At 39.2% G+C, this 22,721-nt stretch overlaps 1 protein-coding gene across 7 annotated transcripts in view; it reads left to right on the top strand.

Annotated features, from left to right (window-relative positions):
* The window catches only part of agrn (agrin), a 601,652-nt gene that overhangs the window by 473,065 nt on the left and 105,866 nt on the right, over positions 1 to 22,721 (top strand). For 6 of the 7 annotated variants that reach the window (XM_072915893.1, XM_072915895.1, XM_061985594.2 and 3 more), the window contains 2 exons: positions 2,247 to 2,352; positions 14,535 to 14,906. In XM_072915893.1, the coding sequence (XP_072771994.1) occupies positions 2,247 to 2,352; positions 14,535 to 14,906 (478 nt within the window). The remainder of the gene's footprint in view (positions 1 to 2,246; positions 2,353 to 14,534; positions 14,907 to 22,721) is intronic. The other variant, XM_072915897.1, reaches the window with a different exon arrangement.

Raw genomic sequence — 22,721 nt, forward strand, 5'->3', positions numbered from 1 at the left:
CCTCACTTCGTAGCGTAAGGTAGAGAGCCCCTTTCGTGCGTCGGTATCCAATCCATTCCACTTGTTCATATAGAAAATGCCCACATCACTCAAATTCCAGCCCGCATTTTCTCTGCGACCTTGCTTGCGGTCCTGCAGGTGTACGAAGCACATTATCTTCCTTTACAATGAGTGAAGCTGCACAAAACCTTGTGTGTGCAATTGTAAATCATTTATGTTTCTTGTAGAATCTATATAAAGTAATATACATAAGCCTATTGTTAAAATAATGAAAAAAACATCATTAAATATATTTGTTTTATTGTATTGTTACATTAATAGCTGTTTTATTATTATAGGATGGCTTGTTAAACATTTAATAGGATTTTCAGAGGGAGGAAAAACCAAGACATTTAATATAAAATGTAAAATGAATAAATACATAAAAAGAAAAAGAAAGGATATGGTTAAAAGCCATCGTCTCGGGGAGCATTTCATTTCGTCCCATGCATTTAAAAAAAATAATAATAATAACAATGAATCATTTCTAAGTCTTTGTTAGCCGTTTGTGAAGTTTTGTGCTCGTGCGTAACATTCACTCGCATCCTGTGCATCTCCTGGGGGCTAAGTCCCCCCTGTCCTTAAAAGCTAGTGACGCCCCTGCTTTAACTTGACTTTAACTTTACACATACAAACTGTAGCACACAAAAAAGCACATTTAATAAAAAAAAACGTTATTATGGTCTTACCTTTACTTATAAGTGCGGGAAAAGTGGTGTTCGTGTTGGAGGAGTTGTGAATAAATGAAATATGAAATCCGTGCTGCAGTCTGCAGGTGTACCTAATGTTGTGTCCCTGCAGTCGTTCACGGCTCCTCCGGCGCGAGCATTGTTGTTTTTGCACTTTTTGGCTTCTTGTTAAGTGACTTTTTTTGGGTGGATTCGGTCTTGCACGTGGAGAGTGTGGGTGTGGGCTTTGGTTGGTGTGGCGCTCTCGTCGGGGGGTGCAGTCTGCGGCGGAGGTGCCTTAACCGGCACCAGGAGGCGGGGTTACGCGAGCCTCAGTCAGTGCGTCTTCGCAGCAGTTTTATGATCGCTCAGCACAAGAAATACTTTACACACATACAGTTGTTGACAAAATACACTGTACATTATATACCTCAGCTAACTAAACAATGGAAATGTATAATATAGTTCATATAGCAATACGGTCTCACTGCACAGCAGGCCAGCAGTTAGCCGAGTCCGCAATCCATGGTGAGGCACAATTGAGTGACGTGCCTCAACTGGCTGCTGTTCACCGCACCGTCTCTTCTCAGTATTTGAACGGCAAATGTGAAAATTCAGCGATTTTGAATAAAAATAATCTAAAACTGGTGAAGTTAAATGGAAAATAACTTTATAGTATAATCACTGAATACATATAACAATATAATAATTTTTTTTTCTTTTTACATTTTTTTTCTTTCCATGATGGCAGGTGAGGCCCTGCCTCACCTGCCTCTAGTGACCGCACGTCACTGAACTGTAGATATATCCATCCATTATTAGTTTTTATTGGGGGTTTTTTAATAATTTTTTATGCCCTTTTTGTCAAAGAAAACTTGTTTTTACCCCTCTCTCTCTCTCTCTGTCTCTCTCTCTCTCTCTCTCTCTCTCTCTCTCTCTCTCTCTCTCTCTCTCTCTCTTCTCTCTCTCTCTCTCTCTCTCTACATATATATATATATATATATATATATATATATATATATATATATATATATATACATATATATATATATATATATATATATATATATATATATATATATATATATAATTTTTTTTTTTTACGTTTTTTTTTTCCGAATATTAATAATAAACCCTTAATTCTCCAGATCAACTTTAGGTCTTTTTGTTGATAAAAAGCTTGTGTTTTGGTTTCCTTTTTTTATGTCAAAAACACAAAATATGCAATATGTTCCCCAAAAAGTTTTTCAAAGTGTAATATTTGATGTCAAGTAATTGGAGCCTTATGTGTTAATAATTCATAACAACATTGATTTTGATTCATTATTATTTTTTGAGCAATGACAGTTCTAAAGAAACCAACCTTTGTATTATCAGAGTCAACATTGTAACATTGTATTGCTACATTTCACCTGTCTGCCCTTGTATTCCACCTATGTATGTTGTCTCAGTGTTTTTAGAAAACACTAGCTGGGGGCCGCACTTTGGGACCCCTGAGTTGAGCAAATATGAACATTGTGTGCGGGGGTCTTGGAGCAGGTGTGCGGCTCAGACGGGGTGACCTACGCTGACCAGTGCCAGCTGAGGACCATCGCCTGCAGGCAGGACAAGGACATCACCGTGCAGCACATTGGACAGTGCACAGGTGAGTCCACCTGGAGTCCCCCCCCCACCCCCACACACCTGGAGTCCCCCCCACCCCCCCCCACCCCCCACCCCCACACACACATACATAATGGTAACAGTTAGTATACAAAACCCAAAAAGCAGTGAAGGTGTTACATTATGTAATTCGTAAATACTATGAAATTATTTTACTACAAAGCCACGCTGTTGTAACACGTGGCTTGGCATTGTCTTGCTGAAATAAGCAGGGGCGTCCATGATAACGTTGATTGGATGGCAACATATGTTTCTCCAAAAGCTGTATGTACCTTTCAGCATTAATGGTGCCTTCACAGATGTGTAAGTTAACCATGCCTTGGGCACTAATACACCCCCATACCATCACAGATGCTGGGTTGTACACTATGCGCGGAGAACAATCCGGATGGTTCTTTTGCTCTTTGTTCCGACGTCCACAGTTTCCAAAAACAATTTGAAATGTGGACCCGTCAGACCACAGAACACTTTTCCGTTTTGCATCAGTCCATCTTAGATGAGCCCAGTGAAGCGTTTCTGGGTGTTGTTGATAAATGGCTTTGGCTTTCCATAGAGTTTTAACTTGCACTTAAAGATGTGGCAACCAATTGTAGTTACTGACAGTGGTTTTCTGAAGTGTTCCTGAGCCCATGTGGTGATATCCTTTACACACTGATGTGGCTTTTTGATGCAGTACCGCCTGAGGGATCCAAGGTGCGTAATATCATGGCTTACGTGCAGTGATTTCTCCAGATTCTCTGAACCTTTTGATGATATTACGGAGCGTAGATGGTGAAATCCCTAAATTCCTTGCCATAGCTGGTTGAGAAATGTTGTTCTTAAACAATTTGGTCAGGCATTTGTTGACAAAGTGGTGACCCTCGCCCCTTCCTTGTTTGTGAATGACCGAGCATTTCATGGAAGCTGCTCTTATACCCAACCATGGCACCCACCTGTTCCCAATTAGCCTGTTCACCTGTGGGATGTTTCAAATAAGTCTTTGACGAGCATTCCTCAACCTTCTCAGTCTTTTTTGCCACTTGTGCCAGCTTTTTTGAAACATGTTGCAGGCATCAAATTCCAAATGAGCTAATATTTGCAAAAAATAAGAAAGTTTCTCAGTGTGAACATGAAATATCGTGTCTTTGCAGTCTATTCAATTGAATATAAGTTGAAAAGGATTTGCAAATCATTGTATTCTCTTTTTATTTACCATTTACACAACGTGACAACTTCACTGCTTTTGTACTTACAAGATGGAGGCATGTCTCCAAACCTGAACCTTTTATGGATGGAATGCCTGCTGAAAGTGCTGATGTTGATACTGTGGCTGCACAGGTGATATCAAACATGGAAGGTGTTCATCTTGTGAAACATGTCAACTTCAGAGTATTTTCCTGGTGTGTGATCCCTCACAAGTGTTGCGTGGAAGGAAGGAAGAAAGGAAGGAAGGCCGTGAGATGCCTCCTAGCACCTTCTTTCTTCTCCTTCCTCTCCCGTCAGACCCTCAGGGAAGGAACAGACAAGACCCGCCGCATGTAGAGTCTTTGCCACGGTGCAGGCTTCAGTAGAGTCTTTGCCACGCTGCAGGCTTCAGGGCGCTGAATGTGGAGCTCATTTCACGTCTGGCTGCCTGCAAATTAGCATTTCTGTTGCTTCCTCCTTGCCTTGCTCCTGCTGTCTCCTTGTGGTGTCTGCAGACATGTTGGACTCACTGGGCCCCATTCAGCAATAAGTTCCTAACTTTTCCTCTTATCTTTCTTCCTAAGTGATTTCCTAAGAGGAGTCCATTCAAATTCATGACGTGTTCTTAAACGGCCAAATTGCTGTTTTTAAGTTACTGAATGCCAAATGGTTAGCGCGTGCATGTCTATTATAATTTGCATATAAACACACCCTTATTTCCTTAATTTGCATGGGTAAACACCCTTAATTCCCCATATTTTGGGCACAATTCCGGCGGAAAAGCCGAACATCAGACACACGGAAAAACACAAACAGATTACAGAGAGAAATTCGTATCATCCCGTGGAGGAAATACATCATGTCAAAACCCAAGTTTAAGAAAGGGGGGACAGCTGAGGTAGCCTAAAGCCTTCAAATAAATATTTGTCACTTTGGGCAAATAGGTGTACATGCATGTGGTGAAATATGCGCTCCCTCCCCAGGGCGCGATATGTGCCATCTTGCAGTAGCAGCAAAAGCATTGCCATTGTGTGAGTTGACTTGTAACAGGCTCTGAGAGGCCTGTTGGTCTTTTAAAGAGTCACTAATCACCAATCTATCTATCTATCTCTCTATCCATCTATCTATCTGTCTGTCTGTCTGTCTGTCTGTCTGTCCGTCCGTCCGTCCGTCCGTCCGTCCGTCCGTCCGTCCGTCCGTCCGTCCGTCCGTCCATCCATCCATCCATCCATCTATCCATCTATCTATCTATCTATCTATCTATCTATCTATCTATCTATCTATCTATCTATCTATCTATCTATCTATCTATCTATCTATCTAAGATATGATATGAGTGTAAGATTAGACAAGAGAAGGGAACTTGTCACACTTAAGAAGAAAAAGGCCACTCTAAGAGTAGATGTACAGTAGTTCTTACCTAGGAACAAATCCCAGCTAAGAAAAGATTGGTGAATACAAAAATGTCCTTCAAAACCTGGTAAGTGGGACTATAAGAACAACATTTCCTCTTAAGAACGCTTGCTGAATGAGGCCCAATTACTTATTTTTCTTCTTTTTAATCATCTTCTCCTCCTCCTCCTTCTTCTTCTTCTTCTTCTTCTTCTTCTTCTTCTTCTTCTTCTTCTTTTTCTATTTCTTTTTCTTCTCCTTTTTCTCATTCTTCTTCATCATCACCTTCTCCTTCTTCTTCTATTTTTTCTCCTTTTCCTTTTTCATCATCTTCTTCTCATTCTCCTTTTTCTCCTTCTTCTTCATCATCATCTTCTCCTTATTCTTCTTCTCTTTTTTTTCCTTTTTCTTTTTCATCATCTTCTCCTCTTTATTTTTCATAATCTTCCCCTCCTTCTTCCCCTCCCTCTTCCTCTTCTCCTTCTTCTTCTTCTATTTCTTCTTCTCCTTCACCTCCTTCTTCTTCTCCTTCTCTTCCTCCTTCTTCCCATTGTCCTTCTCCTTCTTCTTCTCTTTTTTGTTAGTATCCTTCTTCTTCTTCTTCTTTATCTTCTCCTTCTTCTTCTCCTTCTTCTCCTTCTTCATCGTCATCTCCTTTTTCTTCCCCTTCTTCTCCATCATCATATTCCTCTTCCTCCTATTCTTCTTCTTATTGTTCTCCTTTTTGTCCTTCTTTATCTTCTTCTCATTTTCCTTTGTCTTATCTTTCTCTTTTTTCTTCTTCTTAGTTTTTTCTTCTTCCTCTTCCTCTTGTACCGTATTTTCCGCACTATAAGGCGCACCGGATTATTAGCCGCACCTTCAATGAATTACATATTTCATAACTTTGTCCACCAATAAGCCGCCCCGGATTATAAGCCGCGCCTACGCTGCGCTAAAGGGAATGTCAAAAAAACAGTCAGATAGTTCAGTCAAACTTTAATAATATATTGAAAACCAGCGTTCTAACAACTCTGTCCCAAAATGTACGCAAATGTGCAATCACAAACATAGTAAAATTCAAAATGGTGTAGAGCAATAGCAACATAATGTTGCTCGAACGTTAATGTCACAACACACAAAATAAACATAGCGCTCACCTTCTGAAGTTATTCTTCATTCGTAAATCCTTCGAATTCTTCGTCTTCGGTGTCCGAATTGAAAAGTTGCGCAAGCGTGGGATCCAAAATGGCCGGTTCCGTCTCGTCGAAATCATCGGAGTCAGTGTCGCTGTTGTTGTCCAGTAGTTCTGTGAATCCTGCCTTCCGGAAAGCTCGGACCACAGTTGTGACCGAAATATCTGCCCAGGCATTTACGATCCACAGGCAAATGTTGGCGTATGTCGTCCGGCGCTGTCTGCCCGTCTTAGTGAAGGTGTGTTCGCCTTCGGAGCTGTGTGAAAAAAGCCACCCGGCCTCTTCGCGTAAACTTCCCTTAACCACTCGCTCATCTTTTCTTCATCCATCCATCCCTTCGAGTTAGCTTTTATGATGACGCCGGCTGGAAAGGTCTCTTTTGGCAAGGTCTTCCTTTTGAATATCACCATGGGTGGAAGTTAGCATGGCAAGCTAGAACCACAGTGAAGGATGACTTCTCATTCCCTGTGGTGCGAATATTCACCGTACGTGCTCCCGTTCCACAGTGCGGTTCACAGGAATATCAGTTGCTGTGAAATACGGTAGTAATCCGTGTGCGGATGGAGAGATTGCGTCTTTTTATGAACCGGATCCTTGTCGCTTAGTAGGAGCCATTTTGTGGTCTTTACAGATGTAAACAGGAAATGAAACGTACGGTGATATCCGCGCGTTTTTTCTTCTTCTTCCGGGGGCGGGTGGTTGCTTACAGTAGAAGAAGAAGCGCTTCCTGTTCTATGGGGGCGGGTGCTTTCCTTGGCGGTTGCTTGCGTAGAAGAAGAAGCGCTTCCTGTTCTACCGGGAAAAAAGATGGCGGCTGTTTACCGAAGTTGCGAGATCGAAACTTTATGAAAATGAATCGTAATAAAGCGCACCGGGTTATAAGGCGCACTGTCAGCTTTTGAGAAAATGTGTGGTTTTTAGGTGCGCCTTATAGTGCGGAAAATACGGTACTTCTCTTTTGTGTTTCCTCTTCTTCCGCTTTTTTAGTTAATCTTCTTACCAATCATCTTCCACTTCTTTTCATCTTCCTCCTCCTCCTCTTCCTCTTCACTTTCCTTCTTCTTCCCTCTGTGCTTCCCTGCCACGTCCTCCCCTTCACCCAACATGGCTGACAGGGTAATAAGCAGCTTTCAACAACGATGACAAAGACGTGTCTGCTGCTGACATGACGCCTGCTTGGCCCGCTGAGGAAGACAAATGTTAGCAGCCTACTATCAAATAGTTCTACTGACCCCTGCTGACCTTTTACAGCTACTGCTAGCTAGCATCCCCACGCACCACATGGTTAGCAGGTGTAGACCAGAGGTCGGTTCTATGGTTATCATCATACGCTTCATGGTTACCATTTATAATACCATACATCAAATGTATATGATACATGAAAAAAAAAATATATATATATATATAAATAATATATATGATATGATATTGAAGAACATCATCATCTTATTGTGATCATTTTTATTAATTAATTATTCATCCTGCAGCAAACAAACAAGAAAGCAAATACATATGAACTAAAAAAAATGTATAAATAATGAAATATCTCATTAAAAAGATTTTGCAAATTAATAAACATTTTACTCAGTTGTTACCTGTTTTATATATTTGTCTTTATTTATTGTTTTTGAATGCGAATAAAAACATTTGAATAGTCAAACATGAAATAAATAAATGTTCATGACAGCCACATAATAATTCAATTTATGATGATGATACATGCATTTAGCTGGGATTTGATTCATGAGGCCAAAGAGCTTTGCAGGACATCCTGCTGCATAGACAATCTTTGACAAGAAGGCAGTAGTTATACAAATCAATGTCCCTGTCATATAGAGGATCTTTGGTTTGTGCTTTTGCAGTAGAATTTAAAAACAGCAGGGTGGTCGTGTCAGATAGAGAATCTTTTTTTGACTTGCATTCAGTATTCAGTCGGCCCCTTAAAACTTGTGTTTTGTCCCATAGACAATCTTTGACAAGAAGGCAATTAAAAAACAAACAATGTTCCTGTCATATAGCGGATCTTTGGTTTGTGCTTTTGCAGTATAATTTAAAAACAGCAGGGCGGTCCTGTCAGATAGAGGATCTTTGACTTGCAGTCAGTATACGGTCGGTCATTAAAATCTGTGTCATATGCTCCTGCTCCATAGACAATCTTTGACAAGACAGCAGTAGTTAAACAAAAGCAATGTTCCTGTAATATAGTAGATCTTTGCATGCGGTCAGTAGGTCCTCAAAACAAGCAGAGGGCTCCTGACATTTAGAGGATCTTTGGTTTGTGTTTTTGCAGTAGAATTTAAAAACAGCAGGGCGGTCCTGTCAGATAGAGGATCTTTGACTTGCTTTCAGTATACTGTTGGTCCTTAAAACCTGTGTCCTATGCTCCTGTGCCATAGACAATCTTTGACAAGAAGGCAGTTGTTAAAAGAATTAATGTTCCTGTCGTATAAAGGATCTTTGACTTGTATTCAGTTGGTATTCAACACCAGCACAGTGCTCCTGTCATAGACATGATCTTTGACTTGCATTCAGTATACTGTTGGTCCTTATAACCTGTGTCCTATGCTCCTGTTCATAGTCAATCTTTGACAAGAAGGCAGTAGTTAAACAAAAGCAATGTTCCTGTCATATAGAGGATCTTTGACTTGCATACAGTAGCCATTCGACATCAGCAAAGTGTGCCTGTCATTTAGAGGATCTTTGTTTAGTTTTTTTTTTCAGTAGTATTTTAAAACACCAGAGTGGTCCTGTCATAGAAAGGATCTTTGACTTGCATTCCGTATACTGTTGATCCTTAAACCTGTGGTCTGTGCTCCTGTGCCATAGACAATCTTTGACAAGAAGACATTTGTTTAAAAAAAGTAATGTTCTTGTCAAATAGAGGATCTTTGACTTGCATTCAGTAGCTATTCAACACCAGCATAGTGCTCCTGTCATTTAGAGGATCTTTGGTTCGTATTCTTGCAATAGAATTTAAAAACAGCAGGGCAGTCCTGTCAGATTTTTTTGACTTGCAGTCAGTATACTGTCGGCCCTTAAAACCTGCGCCTTTTTCCACAGACAATCTTTGACAAGAAGGTAGTTAAAACAAATCTATGTTTCTGTTGTATAGAGGATCTTTGACTTGCATTCAGTAGACTGTCAGTCCTTAAAACCCGTGTTGTGATCCATAGACAATCTTTGACAAGAAAGCAGTTGTTAAAAAAAAATTGATGTTTCTGTCGTATATAGGATCTTTGACTTGCATTCAGTAGCTATTCAACACCAGCATAGTGCCCCGGTCATTTAGAGGATCTTTGGTTTGTGTTCTTGCAGTACAATTTAAAAATAGCAGGGTGGTCCTGTCAGATAGAGCATCTTTTTTTGATTTGCATTCAGTAGACTGTCGGCCCTTAAAACCTGTGTCATGTACCATAGACAATCTTTGACAAGAAGGTAGTTGTTAAAAAAAATCAATGTTTCTGTCGTATAGAGGATCTTTGGCTTGCATTCAGTAGCTATTCAACACCAGCATAGTGCTCCTGTCATTTAGAGGATCTTTGGTTTGTGTTCTTGCAGTAGGGGCGGTCCTGTCAGATAGAGAATCTTTTTTTGACTTGCAGTCAGTATACTGTCGGCCCTTAAAACTTGCGCCTTTTTCCATAGACAATCTTTGACAAGAAGGTAGTTGTTAAAAAAAAAGAAAATGTTTCTGTCGTATAGAGGATCTTTGACTTGCATTCAGTAGACCGTCGGTCCTTAAAACCTGCGCCTTTTTTCATAGACAATCTTTGACAAGAAGGTAGTTGTTAAAAAAAAAAAAATCAATGTTTCAGTCGTATATAGGATCTTTGATTAGCATTCAGTAGACTGTTGGTCCTTAAAACCTGTGTCATGTTCCATAGACAATCTTTGACAAGAAGGTAATTGTTAAAAAAAATCTATGTTTCTGTTCAATGGAGGATCTTTGACCTGCATTCAGTAGACTGTTGGTCCTTAAAACCTGCACCTTTTTCCTTAGACAATCTTTGACAAGAAGGTCGTTGTTAAAAAAAATCAATGTTTCAGTCATATAGAGGATCTTTGACTTGCATTCAGTAGACTGTTGGTCCTTAAAACCTGCGCCTTTTTCCATAGACAATTTTTGACAAGAAGGTAGTTGTTAAAAAAAAAAATTCAATGTTTCAGTCGCATATAGGATCTTTGACTTGCATTCAGTAGACTGTTGGTCCTTAAAACCTGTGTCATGTTCCATAGACAATCTTTGACAAGAAGGTAGTTGTTAAAAAAAATCTATGTTTCTGTTCAATAGAGGATCTCTGACCTGCATTCAGTAGACTGTCGGTCCTTAAAACCTGTGTCATGTTCCATACACAATCTTTGACAAGAAGGTAGTTTTTAAAAACAAATCAATGTTTCTGTCGTGTAGAGGATCTTTGACTTGCATTCGGTCCTTAAAACGGTCCTTAAAACCTGTGTCATGTTCCATAGACAATCTTTGACAAGAAGGTAGTTGTTAAAAAAAATCTATGTTTCTGTCATATAGAGGATCTTTGACCTGCATTCAGTAGACTGTTGGTCCTTAAAACCTGCGCCTTTTTCCATAGACAATCTTTGACAAGAAGGTAGTTGTTAAAAAAAACCCCCAATGTTTCTGTCGTATAGAGTATCTTTGACTTGCATTCAGTAGACTGTCGGTCCTTAAAACCTGTGTCGTGTTCCATAGACAATCTTTGACAAGAAAGCAGTTGTTTAAAAAAAAGTCAATGATCCTGTCATATAGAGGATCTTTGACTTGCATTCAGTAGGTTCTTAAGACCAGCAGAGAGTTCCTGTTGTTTAGAGAATATTTGGCGAGACAAAAGTAAATAAAAAAGCAGTGTTCCTGTCGTATAGACCAACATTTAATACCTAAATATTCATTAAAACCAGGGCATAGGTTTTATTAAAGAAGTATATTGAATATTTTCGGGCACTGTAACATTACACACAGTTTGAACAGTAACACCGTGTTTGAATATATAGTTACGTGATTGTACCACTAGATAGAGCCTTACCACAGTCCTCTGTAGATGATCTTTAAATAGTGTTTTTGCAGTCGGTGCTTAAAAAGCGGGTAGTGTGACTGTCACATAGAGCAGTGGTTCTCAAATGGGGGTACTCGTACCCCTAGGGCTACTTGAAGGTATGCCAAGGGGTACGTGAGATTTTTTTTAAATATTCTAAAAATAGCAACAATTAAAAAATTCTTTATAAATATAAATAAAACCCTATCTTTTTTTCCAAATAGTTCAAGAAAGACCACTACAAATGAGCAATATGTTGTACTGTTATACAATTTAATAAATCAGAAACTGATGACATAGTGCTGTATTTGACTTCTTTATCTCTTTTTTTCAACCAAAAATGCTTTGCTCTTATTAGGGGGTACTTGAATTAAAAAAAAATTCACAGGGGGTACATCACTGAAAAAAGGTTGAGAACCACTGACATAGAGGATCTTTGAGTGGTGTAAACATTGAGAGAATGTTCATATGAGGCGATGAGAAAGTGAAAGCTGAAGTAGTATCTTCTCCAGGGGACTTTTTGTCCCACTTTCATCACACACTCATGTCCTTTTTGCCACCAGAGCTTTTTTTACCGCCTGGATAATGACGGTCTCCCTGCAGCGAGCCTCCACTCGGCTCCATATTCCCAGTCTTCCTTTGCCGAGCGTTGGCGCCTTTGAAGCTCGGAGCTAAAGCCTGCGTCTCTGCCTTTTGTTTCCATGCCCCATTTCTATCAATCATTCATGGCTTGGCTGCTGTTGATGCTGATGAAAGTGTGGATGGAGGATTTAAAGGCACAGCAACACACTGTGTGGGCAACATCTGCACACCAAACATCTGCACACCAAACATCTGCACACCAAACATCTGCAAGAATCTTGCTGACAATGCATATTCATCAGTGCTTTACGGCAAATTTAGTTTGCCTTCAACACTTTTGTTGACATTTCAAAGGTATTTTCCTACACTCAATCATGCACAAGTACATCATAAAACCTGTCATACATGTGTAAAAAGAAGTGAACCGCTGTATACACATACTGTATATACACACACACACACACACACACATATATATATATATATATATATATATACACAGTATATATATATATATATATATATATATATATATATATACACACACACACAGTATATATATATATATATATATATATATATATATATATATATATATATATATATATATATATATATATATATATATATATATATATATATATATATATATATATATATATATGTCTTAATAAGGTTATCCAAAAAATAGTGCTCGATACCGTAGTAGAGCGCAATATATGTATGTGTGGGGAAAAAAAAAATCACAAGACTATTTCATCTCTACAGGCCTGTTTCATGAGGGGGGGTACCCTCAATCGTCAGGAGATTTTAATGGGAGCATTCGCATACCATGGTTTATATAGGGCACAGAGTGGGTGGGTACAGGCTGGCCTAGGGGCGTGGTGATTGGCTCATGTGTTACCTAGGAGGTGTTTCCGTCTATGGCGGCATGTTGTTACAATTTCGCTGCGCTTGTTGAGGGATGCCAGGTCTGGACGGTAAATAATAAACAGTTTCTCTTTCAAGCATAGGTTGCATCTTTTATTACCACTATTGTAAGGTGTGCTGGATGCAAGAATTTGCCATGTTATTGAATATTCAACATTATTGTCTTTGAGGTCCCAAATGTGTTTGCTGAGTTCTGTGGTATTTCGCAGGTTTTTGTTCCTGAAAGAAGCCTTGTGGTTGTTCCATCTGGTTTTGAATTCACCCTCGGTTAATCCTACCTCAAAGACAATAATGTTGAATATTCAATAACATGGCAAATTCTTGCATCCAGCACACCTTACAATAGTGGTAATAAAAGATGCAACCTATGCTTGAAAGAGAAACTGTTTATTATTTACCGTCCAGACCTGTCATCCCTCAACAAGCGCAGCGAAATTGTAACAACATGCCACCATAGACGGAAACACCTCCTAGGTAACACATGAGCCAATCACCACGCCCCTAGGCCAGCCTGTACCCACCCACTCTGTGCCCTATATAAACCATGGTATGCGAATGCTCCCATTAAAATCTCCTGACGATTGAGGGTACCCCCCCTCATGAAACAGGCCTGTAGAGATGAAATAGTCTTGTGATTTTTTTTCCCCACACATATATATATATATATATATATATATATATATATATTGATATGTATATCTTTATATGTGTGTATATATATATATATATATATATATACAGTCGTGGTCAAAAGTGTACATACACTTGTAAAGAACATAATGTCATGGCTGTCTTGAGTTTCCAATCATTTCTATAACTCTTTTTTTTTGTGACGTAGTGATTGGAGCACATACTTGTTGGTCATAAAAAACATTTATGAAGTTTGGTTCTTTTATGAATTTATTATGGGTCTACTGAAAATGTGAGCAAATCTGCTGGGTCAAAAGTATACATACAGCAATGTTAATATTTGCTTCCATGTCCCTTGGCAAGTTTCACTGCAATAAGGCACTTTTGGTAGCCATCCACAAGTTTCTGCTTGGATTTTTGACCACTCCTCTTCTCGAAATTGGTGCAGTTCAGCTAAATGTGTTGCTTTTCTGACATGGACTTGTTTCTTCAGCATTGGCCACACATTTAAGTCAGGACTTTGGAAAGGCCATTCTAAAACCTTCATTCTAGTCTGATTTAGCCATTCCTTTACCACTTTTGACGTGTGTTTGGGGTCATTGTCCTGTTGGAACACCCAACTCTGCCCAAGACCCAACCTCCGGGCTGATGATTTTAGTTTGTCCTGAAGAATTTGGAGGTAATCCTCCTTTTTCATTGTCCAATTTAAAGCACCAGTTCCATTGGCAGCAAAACAGGCCCAGAGCATAATACTACCACCACCATGCTTGACGGCAGGAATGGTGTTCCTGGGATTAAAGGCCTCACCTTTTCTCCTCCAAACATATTGCTGGGTATTGTGGCCAAACAGCTCCATTTTTGTTTCATCTGACCACAGAATTCTTCTCCAGAAGGTCTTATCTTTGTCCATGTGATGTCAGATGAAACAAAAATTGAGAACATGCGGACAATGCTGAAGAAACAAGTCCATGTCAGAAAAGCAACATATTGAGCTGAACTGCACCAATTTTGTCAAGAGGAGTGGTCAAAAATTCAAGCAGAAGCTTGTGGATGGCTACCAAAAGTGCCTTATTGCAGTGAAACTTGCCAAGGGACATGTAAGCAAATATTAACATTGCTGTATGTATACTTTTGGACTTTGGCGCTTCTAAAGTATTTTCCTTCATTTTCATAACTCTCCTTCTTTTGTTCTGAAGTCACAAAGTCAACATTTCCATCTTCCCATTCCCCCCTCCCCCCTCCGTCAGAGATACTCTCCGAGCGGGCGGAGCCGCCCACCCCGACCCCCAGCGCCACAACACCGGCCCCCCCGTTCCCCAGTAACCAGGTGTGGGCCCTCCCGCCCCCGAGAACGGACAAGACCTCGGCGCCGCCCCCCGCCACCGCGCCCCCGCCCTCCATCACCCACCGCCGTGCGCAAACAAACCACCGCCACCACTCCATCCACACCCAGCCTCAGCCGCCACGCTCCACCGCCGCATCTCACGCTAGCCCCGCCCCCTCCGCCGCCGCCAAGACTCTGGACGGATCGGGCAGCGGGGAGCCCAGTGGAGACGATCAGGAAGAGGAAGTGGGCAGCGGCGTGCCGGCGGAGGCCAGCGGGGCAGAGGAGCCTTTGGGTAAATCCTCGCTCATCATTACCCATAATGCTTTGCCAGCATATCACAACACATCCATGTCACCTGCTAGGAAACATTGGGTGCTCGCGCTCACAAATCGGCTCCGCCTTCAGTCGACATCAATGGCGAAATATTGGTATTAGCGTGTGGGCGCAGCCTAACGACAATGTTGTCCCAACCACTCGTGACGTCTGAAAAAAAAGAAAGACTTATTTTTAACACTTCTTTGAGTGGGACCCTTTTGGAACCCCAATAATTTTAGTGTCATTTTCTTTTGAAAACTGTTAATAATGAATCAAAATCAATGTTGTTATGAATGATTGACATATTTAAGGCTCCAATTACTTCACATCAAATATTACACTTTGAAAATCTCTTGACAAAAATATTGCATATTTCATGTGTTTGCCATATCAAGTTTTCTTTGACAAAAAGGGCATAAAACAAACCAAAACCAAAAAACTTGAAAAAATTAAGTTGATCTGAAGATGAAAGTTAAATAAAAAAACAAAAAACTTATGTTCAACACTTTTATGGGTGCGACCCTTTTGGCTGCCTAATAATTAAAAAAAAGAAAAGTTGAAGTGGAAAAAAAAAAATTATAATGGAAGAAAAGTTCTGAAGATGATCGACCGATTTAAGTGTTGAAAGTAAAAAAAAAAATGTATATATATACTTTTTAACACTTTTTTGAGTGGGACCCTTTTGGATCCCCAAGAATTTTAGTGTCATTTTCTTTTGAAAACTGTTAATTAATAATGAATCAAAATCAATGTTGTTATGAATGATTGACATATTTAAGGCTCCAATTACTTCACATCAAATATTACACTTTGAAAATCTCTTGACAAAAATATTGCATATTTCATGTGTTTGCCATATCAAGTTTTCTTTGACAAAAAGGGCATAAAACAAACAAAAACAAAAAAACTTGAAAAAATTAAGTTGATCTGAAGATGAAAGTTAAATAAAAAAACAAAAAACTTATGTTCAACACTTTTATGGGTGCGAACCCTTTTGGCTGCCTAATAATTAAAAAAAAAAAAAGTTGAAGTGGAAAAAAAAAAATTATAATGGAAGAAAAGTTCTGAAGATGATCGACCGATTTAAGTGTTGAAAGTAAAAAAAAAAATGTATATATATACTTTTTAACACTTTTTTGAGTGGGACCCTTTTGGATCCCCAAGAATTTTAGTGTCATTTTCTTTTGAAAACTGTTAATTAATAATGAATCAAAATCAATGTTGTTATGAATGATTGACATATTTAAGGCTCCAATTACTTCACATCAAATATTATAAACACTTTGAACATCTCTTTTGCCATATAAAGTGTTCTTTGACAAAAAGGGCATAAAACAAACAAAACAAAACAAAACGTGAAAAAAGTAAAAACTTATAATAAACAAAGAGATCTGAAGTTGATCTACAGATTTAATTGTTGAAAGTTAAAAAAAAACAAAAAAAAACTTATTTTCAACACTTTTGGATGCCTAATCATTTTAAAAAAAATGTTTAAAAGTGGGAAAAAAAACATAATGGAAGAAAAGTTCTGAAGTTGATCAAGCGATTTAAGGTTGAAAGTTAAACAAATAAAATACTTTTTAACACTTTTTTGAGTGGGACCCTTTTGGATCCCCAAGAATTTTAGTGTGATTTTCTTTTAAAAACTGTCTTTGCTTAAAAAATAATAACAGATTAAAATCAATGTTGTTATTGACCTATTTAAGACCTCAATTACTTTAAAAATATTTTGGGGAAAATATGACATATCTTATGTTTTTGGCATAAAAAGAGTGTTTTGACAAAAATGGCATAAAAGATCAAAGATGTACTTTATATCGATAGATAGACCTGAAGTCGATAGAGAGATTCAAGCGTTGAATGAAAATAAAAACAAGTAGATGATTTTAACGTTTTATGACTGAGACCCTCCTGGGTCCCCAGGGGCCAAACTTGAGAGGATAGAAATATTGTGAGTGTGCACCTCAGTTTGAGACCTGTCAGAACCCTTCACTCGGTCACATGACCAGTCGGCCCAAATCCAACACCCTCCCCCACTCGCCATCTTCCCATCTGAGGCATGGAGCTGTCAGCTGCTGTGTAGGAAGGGAAGGCGGGGGACCTCTGTGGGGGGTCTCCCTGTGAGATGCCTTCCCCTGTCAGGTGAAGCCAGCTATGTGTGTGTGTGTGTGTGTGTGTGTGTGTGTGTGTGTGTGTGTGTGTGCGCAACCAAGCATGGATGGCAGCTCTCCACAATTCCAACCAAGCGCGAGGGCCCGATTGAAATCGCTGGTTTTTCTCCTAAACGCTTGGACGCCTTTTTGAGGCCCCTAACATGCTGGAGAAGTCCCCAGATGTTGTCAGATATGACCAGAGACAGTATATTTTGGGGCTTCCTGAAAATGACTTTTCAAAATTGCCTCTCTAGCGCCACCATAGGAATGAGAAAAACGTAGCTCCTCCTACCGGTTTCACGTATCGACACAAAAATCACAGGAGACGTCCATCATGACGGGACGCACAAGAAAGTCCCAAGAACCCATACCTGAAAACGGACAGGAAGTTGGCCATCTGGGTTTTTTGTATAACATTTTTCGGCCCAAAAAATGGGTGGTACTTTAACTAACTCAACCTAGGGACTTGGACCAAATAAGTCACGGTTAAAGTGACAGATATTACACATAAAGTTGATGATAAACTGCAAAAAAAAAAGTCTTACGACATAATATGTGGGCGTGGTGTGGCGCCAAACTTTGGTCCAATGGTTTTTGGCCATTTTTTACAAGAAAAAAGGGTCATACTGTAACAAACTCCTCCTAGGGACTTTGACCAAATAAGTCACAGTTAAAACGACAGATACTACACATATGGGTGATGATAAACTGCGGAAAAAAAATTCCTACACCATAATATGTGGGCGTGGCATGGGGCCAAACGTTGCTCTGATGGTTTTTGGCCAATTTTTGCAAGAAAAAATGGGTCATACTTTAACAAACTCCTCCTAGGGACTTTGACCAAATAAGTTACGGTTAAAATGACAAATACTACACATATAGGTGATTATAAACTACGAAAAAATTATTCCTACATCATAAGATGTGGGCGTGGTATGGCGCCAAACTTGGCTCTTATGGTTTTTGGCCAATTTTGGGTTTAAAAAAGGGGTCGTACTTTAAAGAACTCCTCCTAGGGACTTTGAAGAAATAAGTCGTGGTTAAAGTGACAGATACTACACATATAGGCGATGATAAAATGCGGGAAAAAAATTCCTACACAAGATGTAGGCGTGGTATGAGGCCAAACTTTGCTGATGGTTTTTGGCCAATGTTTGCAAGAAAAAATGGGTGGTACTCTAACAAACTCCTCCTAGGGACTTTGACCAAATAAGGTGCAGTTAAAATGACAGATACTACACAAACAGGCAATGATAAATTGCGAGAAAAAAAATTGCTACACCATAAGATGTGGGCGTGGCATGGCGCCAAACTTTGCTCTGATGGTTTTTGGTCATTTTTTAGCTAAAAAAGGGGGTCTTACTTTAACAAACTCCTCCTAGGGACTTTGACCAAATAAGTCACAGTTCAAATGACAGATACTACACATATAGGTGATTATAAACTGCGAAAAAATAATTTGTACGCCATAAGATGTGGGCGGTGTGTGGCACCAAACTTTACTCTGATGGTTTTTGGCCATTTTTTGCAAGAAAAAAGGGTCATACTGTAACACACTTCTCCTAAAGACTTTGACCAAATAAGTCACAGTTAAACTGACAGATACTACACATATAGGTGATTACAAACTGCGAAAAAAGAATTTGTACGCCATAACATGTGGCCGTGGTGTGGCGCCGAACTTGACTCTTATGGTCTTTGGCCAATTTTGGGTTTAAAAAAGGTGTCATATTTTAACAAACTCTTCCTATGGACTTTGACCAAATAAGTCACGGTTAAAATGACAGATATTACACATATAGGTGATGATAAATTGCGGGGGGAAAAAAGTCCTACACCATAAGATGTGGGGGTGGCATGGCGTCAAACTTTGCTCCAATGGTTTTTGGCCATTTTGTAGCAAAAAAAAGAGGTCTTACTTTAACAAACTCCTCCTAGGGACTTTGACCAAATGAGTTGTGGTTAAAATGACAGATACTACACACATAGGTGATGATAAATTGCTAAAAATAAATTCCTACACCATAATATGTGGGTGTGTCCTGGCGGAAGACTTAGCTCCAATGGTTTTTGGTCATTTTTCAGCAAAAAAAAGGGTGGTACTTTAACGAACTCCTCCTAGGAACTTTGACCAAATGAGTTGTGGTTAAAATGACAGATACTACACTTATAGGTGATGATAAATTGCGGGAAAAAAATCCTACACCATAAGATGTGGGCGTGGCATGGCGCCAAACTTGGCTGTAATGGTTTATGGCCAATTTTGGGTTTAAAAAAGGGGTCGTATTTTATTAAACTCCTCCTAGGGACTTTGACCAAATAAGTCACAGTTCAAATGACAGATACTACACATATAGGTGATTATAAACTGCGAAAAAATAATTTGTACGCCATAAGATGTGGGCGGTGTGTGGCACCAAACTTTACTCTGATGGTTTTTGGCCATTTTTTGCAAGAAAAAAGGGTCATACTGTAACACACTTCTCCTAAAGACTTTGACCAAATAAGTCACAGTTAAACTGACAGATACTACACATATAGGTGATTACAAACTGCGAAAAAAGAATTTGTACGCCATAATATGTGGCCGTGGTGTGGCGCCGAACTTGACTCTTATGGTCTTTGGCCAATTTTGGGTTTAAAAAAGGTGTCATATTTTAACAAACTCTTCCTATGGACTTTGACCAAATAAGTCACGGTTAAAATGACAGATATTACACATATAGGTGATGATAAATTGCGGGGGAAAAAAAGTCCTACACCATAAGATGTGGGGGTGGCATGGCGTCAAACTTTGCTCCAATGGTTTTTGGCCATTTTTTAGCAAAAAAAAGAGGTCTTACTTTAACAAACTCCTCCTAGGGACTTTGACCAAATGAGTTGTGGTTAAAATGACAGATACTACACACATAGGTGATGATAAATTGCTAAAAATAAATTCCTACACCATAATATGTGGGTGTGTCCTGGCGGAAGACTTAGCTCCAATGGTTTTTGGTCATTTTTCAGCAAAAAAAAGGGTGGTACTTTAACGAACTCCTCCTAGGAACTTTGACCAAATGAGTTGTGGTTAAAATGACAGATACTACACTTATAGGTGATGATAAATTGCGGGAAAAAAATCCTACACCATAAGATGTGGGCGTGGCATGGCGCCAAACTTGGCTGTAATGGTTTATGGCCAATTTTGGGTTTAAAAAAGGGGTCGTATTTTATTAAACTCCTCCTAGGGACTTTGACCAAATAAGTCACAGTTCAAATGACAGATACTACACATATAGGTGATTATAAACTGCGAAAAAATAATTTGTACGCCATAAGATGTGGGCGGTGTGTGGCACCAAACTTTACTCTGATGGTTTTTGGCCATTTTTTGCAAGAAAAAAGGGTCATACTGTAACACACTTCTCCTAAAGACTTTGACCAAATAAGTCACAGTTAAACTGACAGATACTACACATATAGGTGATTACAAACTGCGAAAAAAGAATTTGTACGCCATAACATGTGGCCGTGGTGTGGCGCCGAACTTGACTCTTATGGTCTTTGGCCAATTTTGGGTTTAAAAAAGGTGTCATATTTTAACAAACTCTTCCTATGGACTTTGACCAAATAAGTCACGGTTAAAATGACAGATATTACACATATAGGTGATGATAAATTGCGGGGGGAAAAAAGTCCTACACCATAAGATGTGGGGGTGGCATGGCGTCAAACTTTGCTCCAATGGTTTTTGGCCATTTTTTAGCAAAAAAAAGAGGTCTTACTTTAACAAACTCCTCCTAGGGACTTTGACCAAATGAGTTGTGGTTAAAATGACAGATACTACACACATAGGTGATGATAAATTGCTAAAAATAAATTCCTACACCATAATATGTGGGTGTGTCCTGGCGGAAGACTTAGCTCCAATGGTTTTTGGTCATTTTTCAGCAAAAAAAAGGGTGGTACTTTAACGAACTCCTCCTAGGAACTTTGACCAAATGAGTTGTGGTTAAAATGACAGATACTACACTTATAGGTGATGATAAATTGCGGGAAAAAAATCCTACACCATAAGATGTGGGCGTGGCATGGCGCCAAACTTGGCTGTAATGGTTTATGGCCAATTTTGGGTTTAAAAAAGGGGTCGTATTTTATTAAACTCCTCCTAGGGACTTTGACCAAATAAGTCACAGTTCAAATGACAGATACTACACATATAGGTGATTATAAACTGCGAAAAAATAATTTGTACGCCATAAGATGTGGGCGGTGTGTGGCACCAAACTTTACTCTGATGGTTTTTGGCCATTTTTTGCAAGAAAAAAGGGTCATACTGTAACACACTCCTCCTAAAGACTTTGACCAAATAAGTCACAGTTAAACTGACAGATACTACACATATAGGTGATTACAAACTGCGAAAAAAGAATTTGTACGCCATAACATGTGGCCGTGGTGTGGCGCCGAACTTGACTCTTATGGTCTTTGGCCAATTTTGGGTTTAAAAAAGGTGTCATATTTTAACAAACTCTTCCTATGGACTTTGACCAAATAAGTCACGGTTAAAATGACAGATATTACACATATAGGTGATGATAAATTGCGGGGGAAAAAAAGTCCTACACCATAAGATGTGGGGGTGGCATGGCGTCAAACTTTGCTCCAATGGTTTTTGGCCATTTTTTAGCAAAAAAAAGAGGTCTTACTTTAACAAACTCCTCCTAGGGACTTTGACCAAATGAGTTGTGGTTAAAATGACAGATACTACACACATAGGTGATGATAAATTGCTAAAAATAAATTCCTACACCATAATATGTGGGTGTGTCCTGGCGAAAGACTTAGCTCCAATGGTTTTTGGTCATTTTTCAGCAAAAAAAAGGGTGGTACTTTAACGAACTCCTCCTAGGAACTTTGACCAAATGAGTTGTGGTTAAAATGACAGATACTACACTTATAGGTGATGATAAATTGCGGAAAAAAAATCCTACACCATAAGATGTGGGCGTGGCATGACGCCAAACTTGGCTGTAATGGTTTATGGCCAATTTTGGGTTTAAAAAAGGGGTCGTATTTTATTAAACTCCTCCTAGGGACTTTGACCAAATAAGTCGTGGTTAAAATAACAGATACTACACATATAGGTGATGATAAATTGCGGAAACATTTTGTGTACGCCATACGATGTGGGCGTGACATTTCGTAAAACTTTGCTCCGATGGTTTTTTGATATTTTTCAGCGAAAAAAATGGGTCGTACTTTAAAAAACTCCTCCGAGGGACTTTGACCAAATAAGTCACGGTTAAAATGACAGATACTACACATATAAGTGATGATAAATTGCGAACAAATTTTGTGTACGCCATGAGATGTACGCGTGGTATGGCGGCAAACTTTGATCTGATGTTTTTTTTGCTATTTTTGTGTGGAAAAAAAGGGGTGGTACTTTAACAAATTCCTCCGAGGGACTTTGACCAAATAAGTCGTGGTTAAAATGACAGATACTACACATGTAGGTGACGGTAAATTGTGAAGAAAAAAAATTCCTACGCCTTAATATGTGGATGAGGAAAGACCGCTGTCTAGTTTTCTTTAATGCTAAAGATAATATGTTATGCAGAGGTGTACTTACAACTTTTTAATAAACACATGAT

Source organism: Nerophis lumbriciformis, linkage group LG23 (genome assembly GCF_033978685.3).
Source record: "Nerophis lumbriciformis linkage group LG23, RoL_Nlum_v2.1, whole genome shotgun sequence".
Classification (NCBI taxonomy): Eukaryota; Metazoa; Chordata; class Actinopteri; order Syngnathiformes; family Syngnathidae; genus Nerophis; species Nerophis lumbriciformis.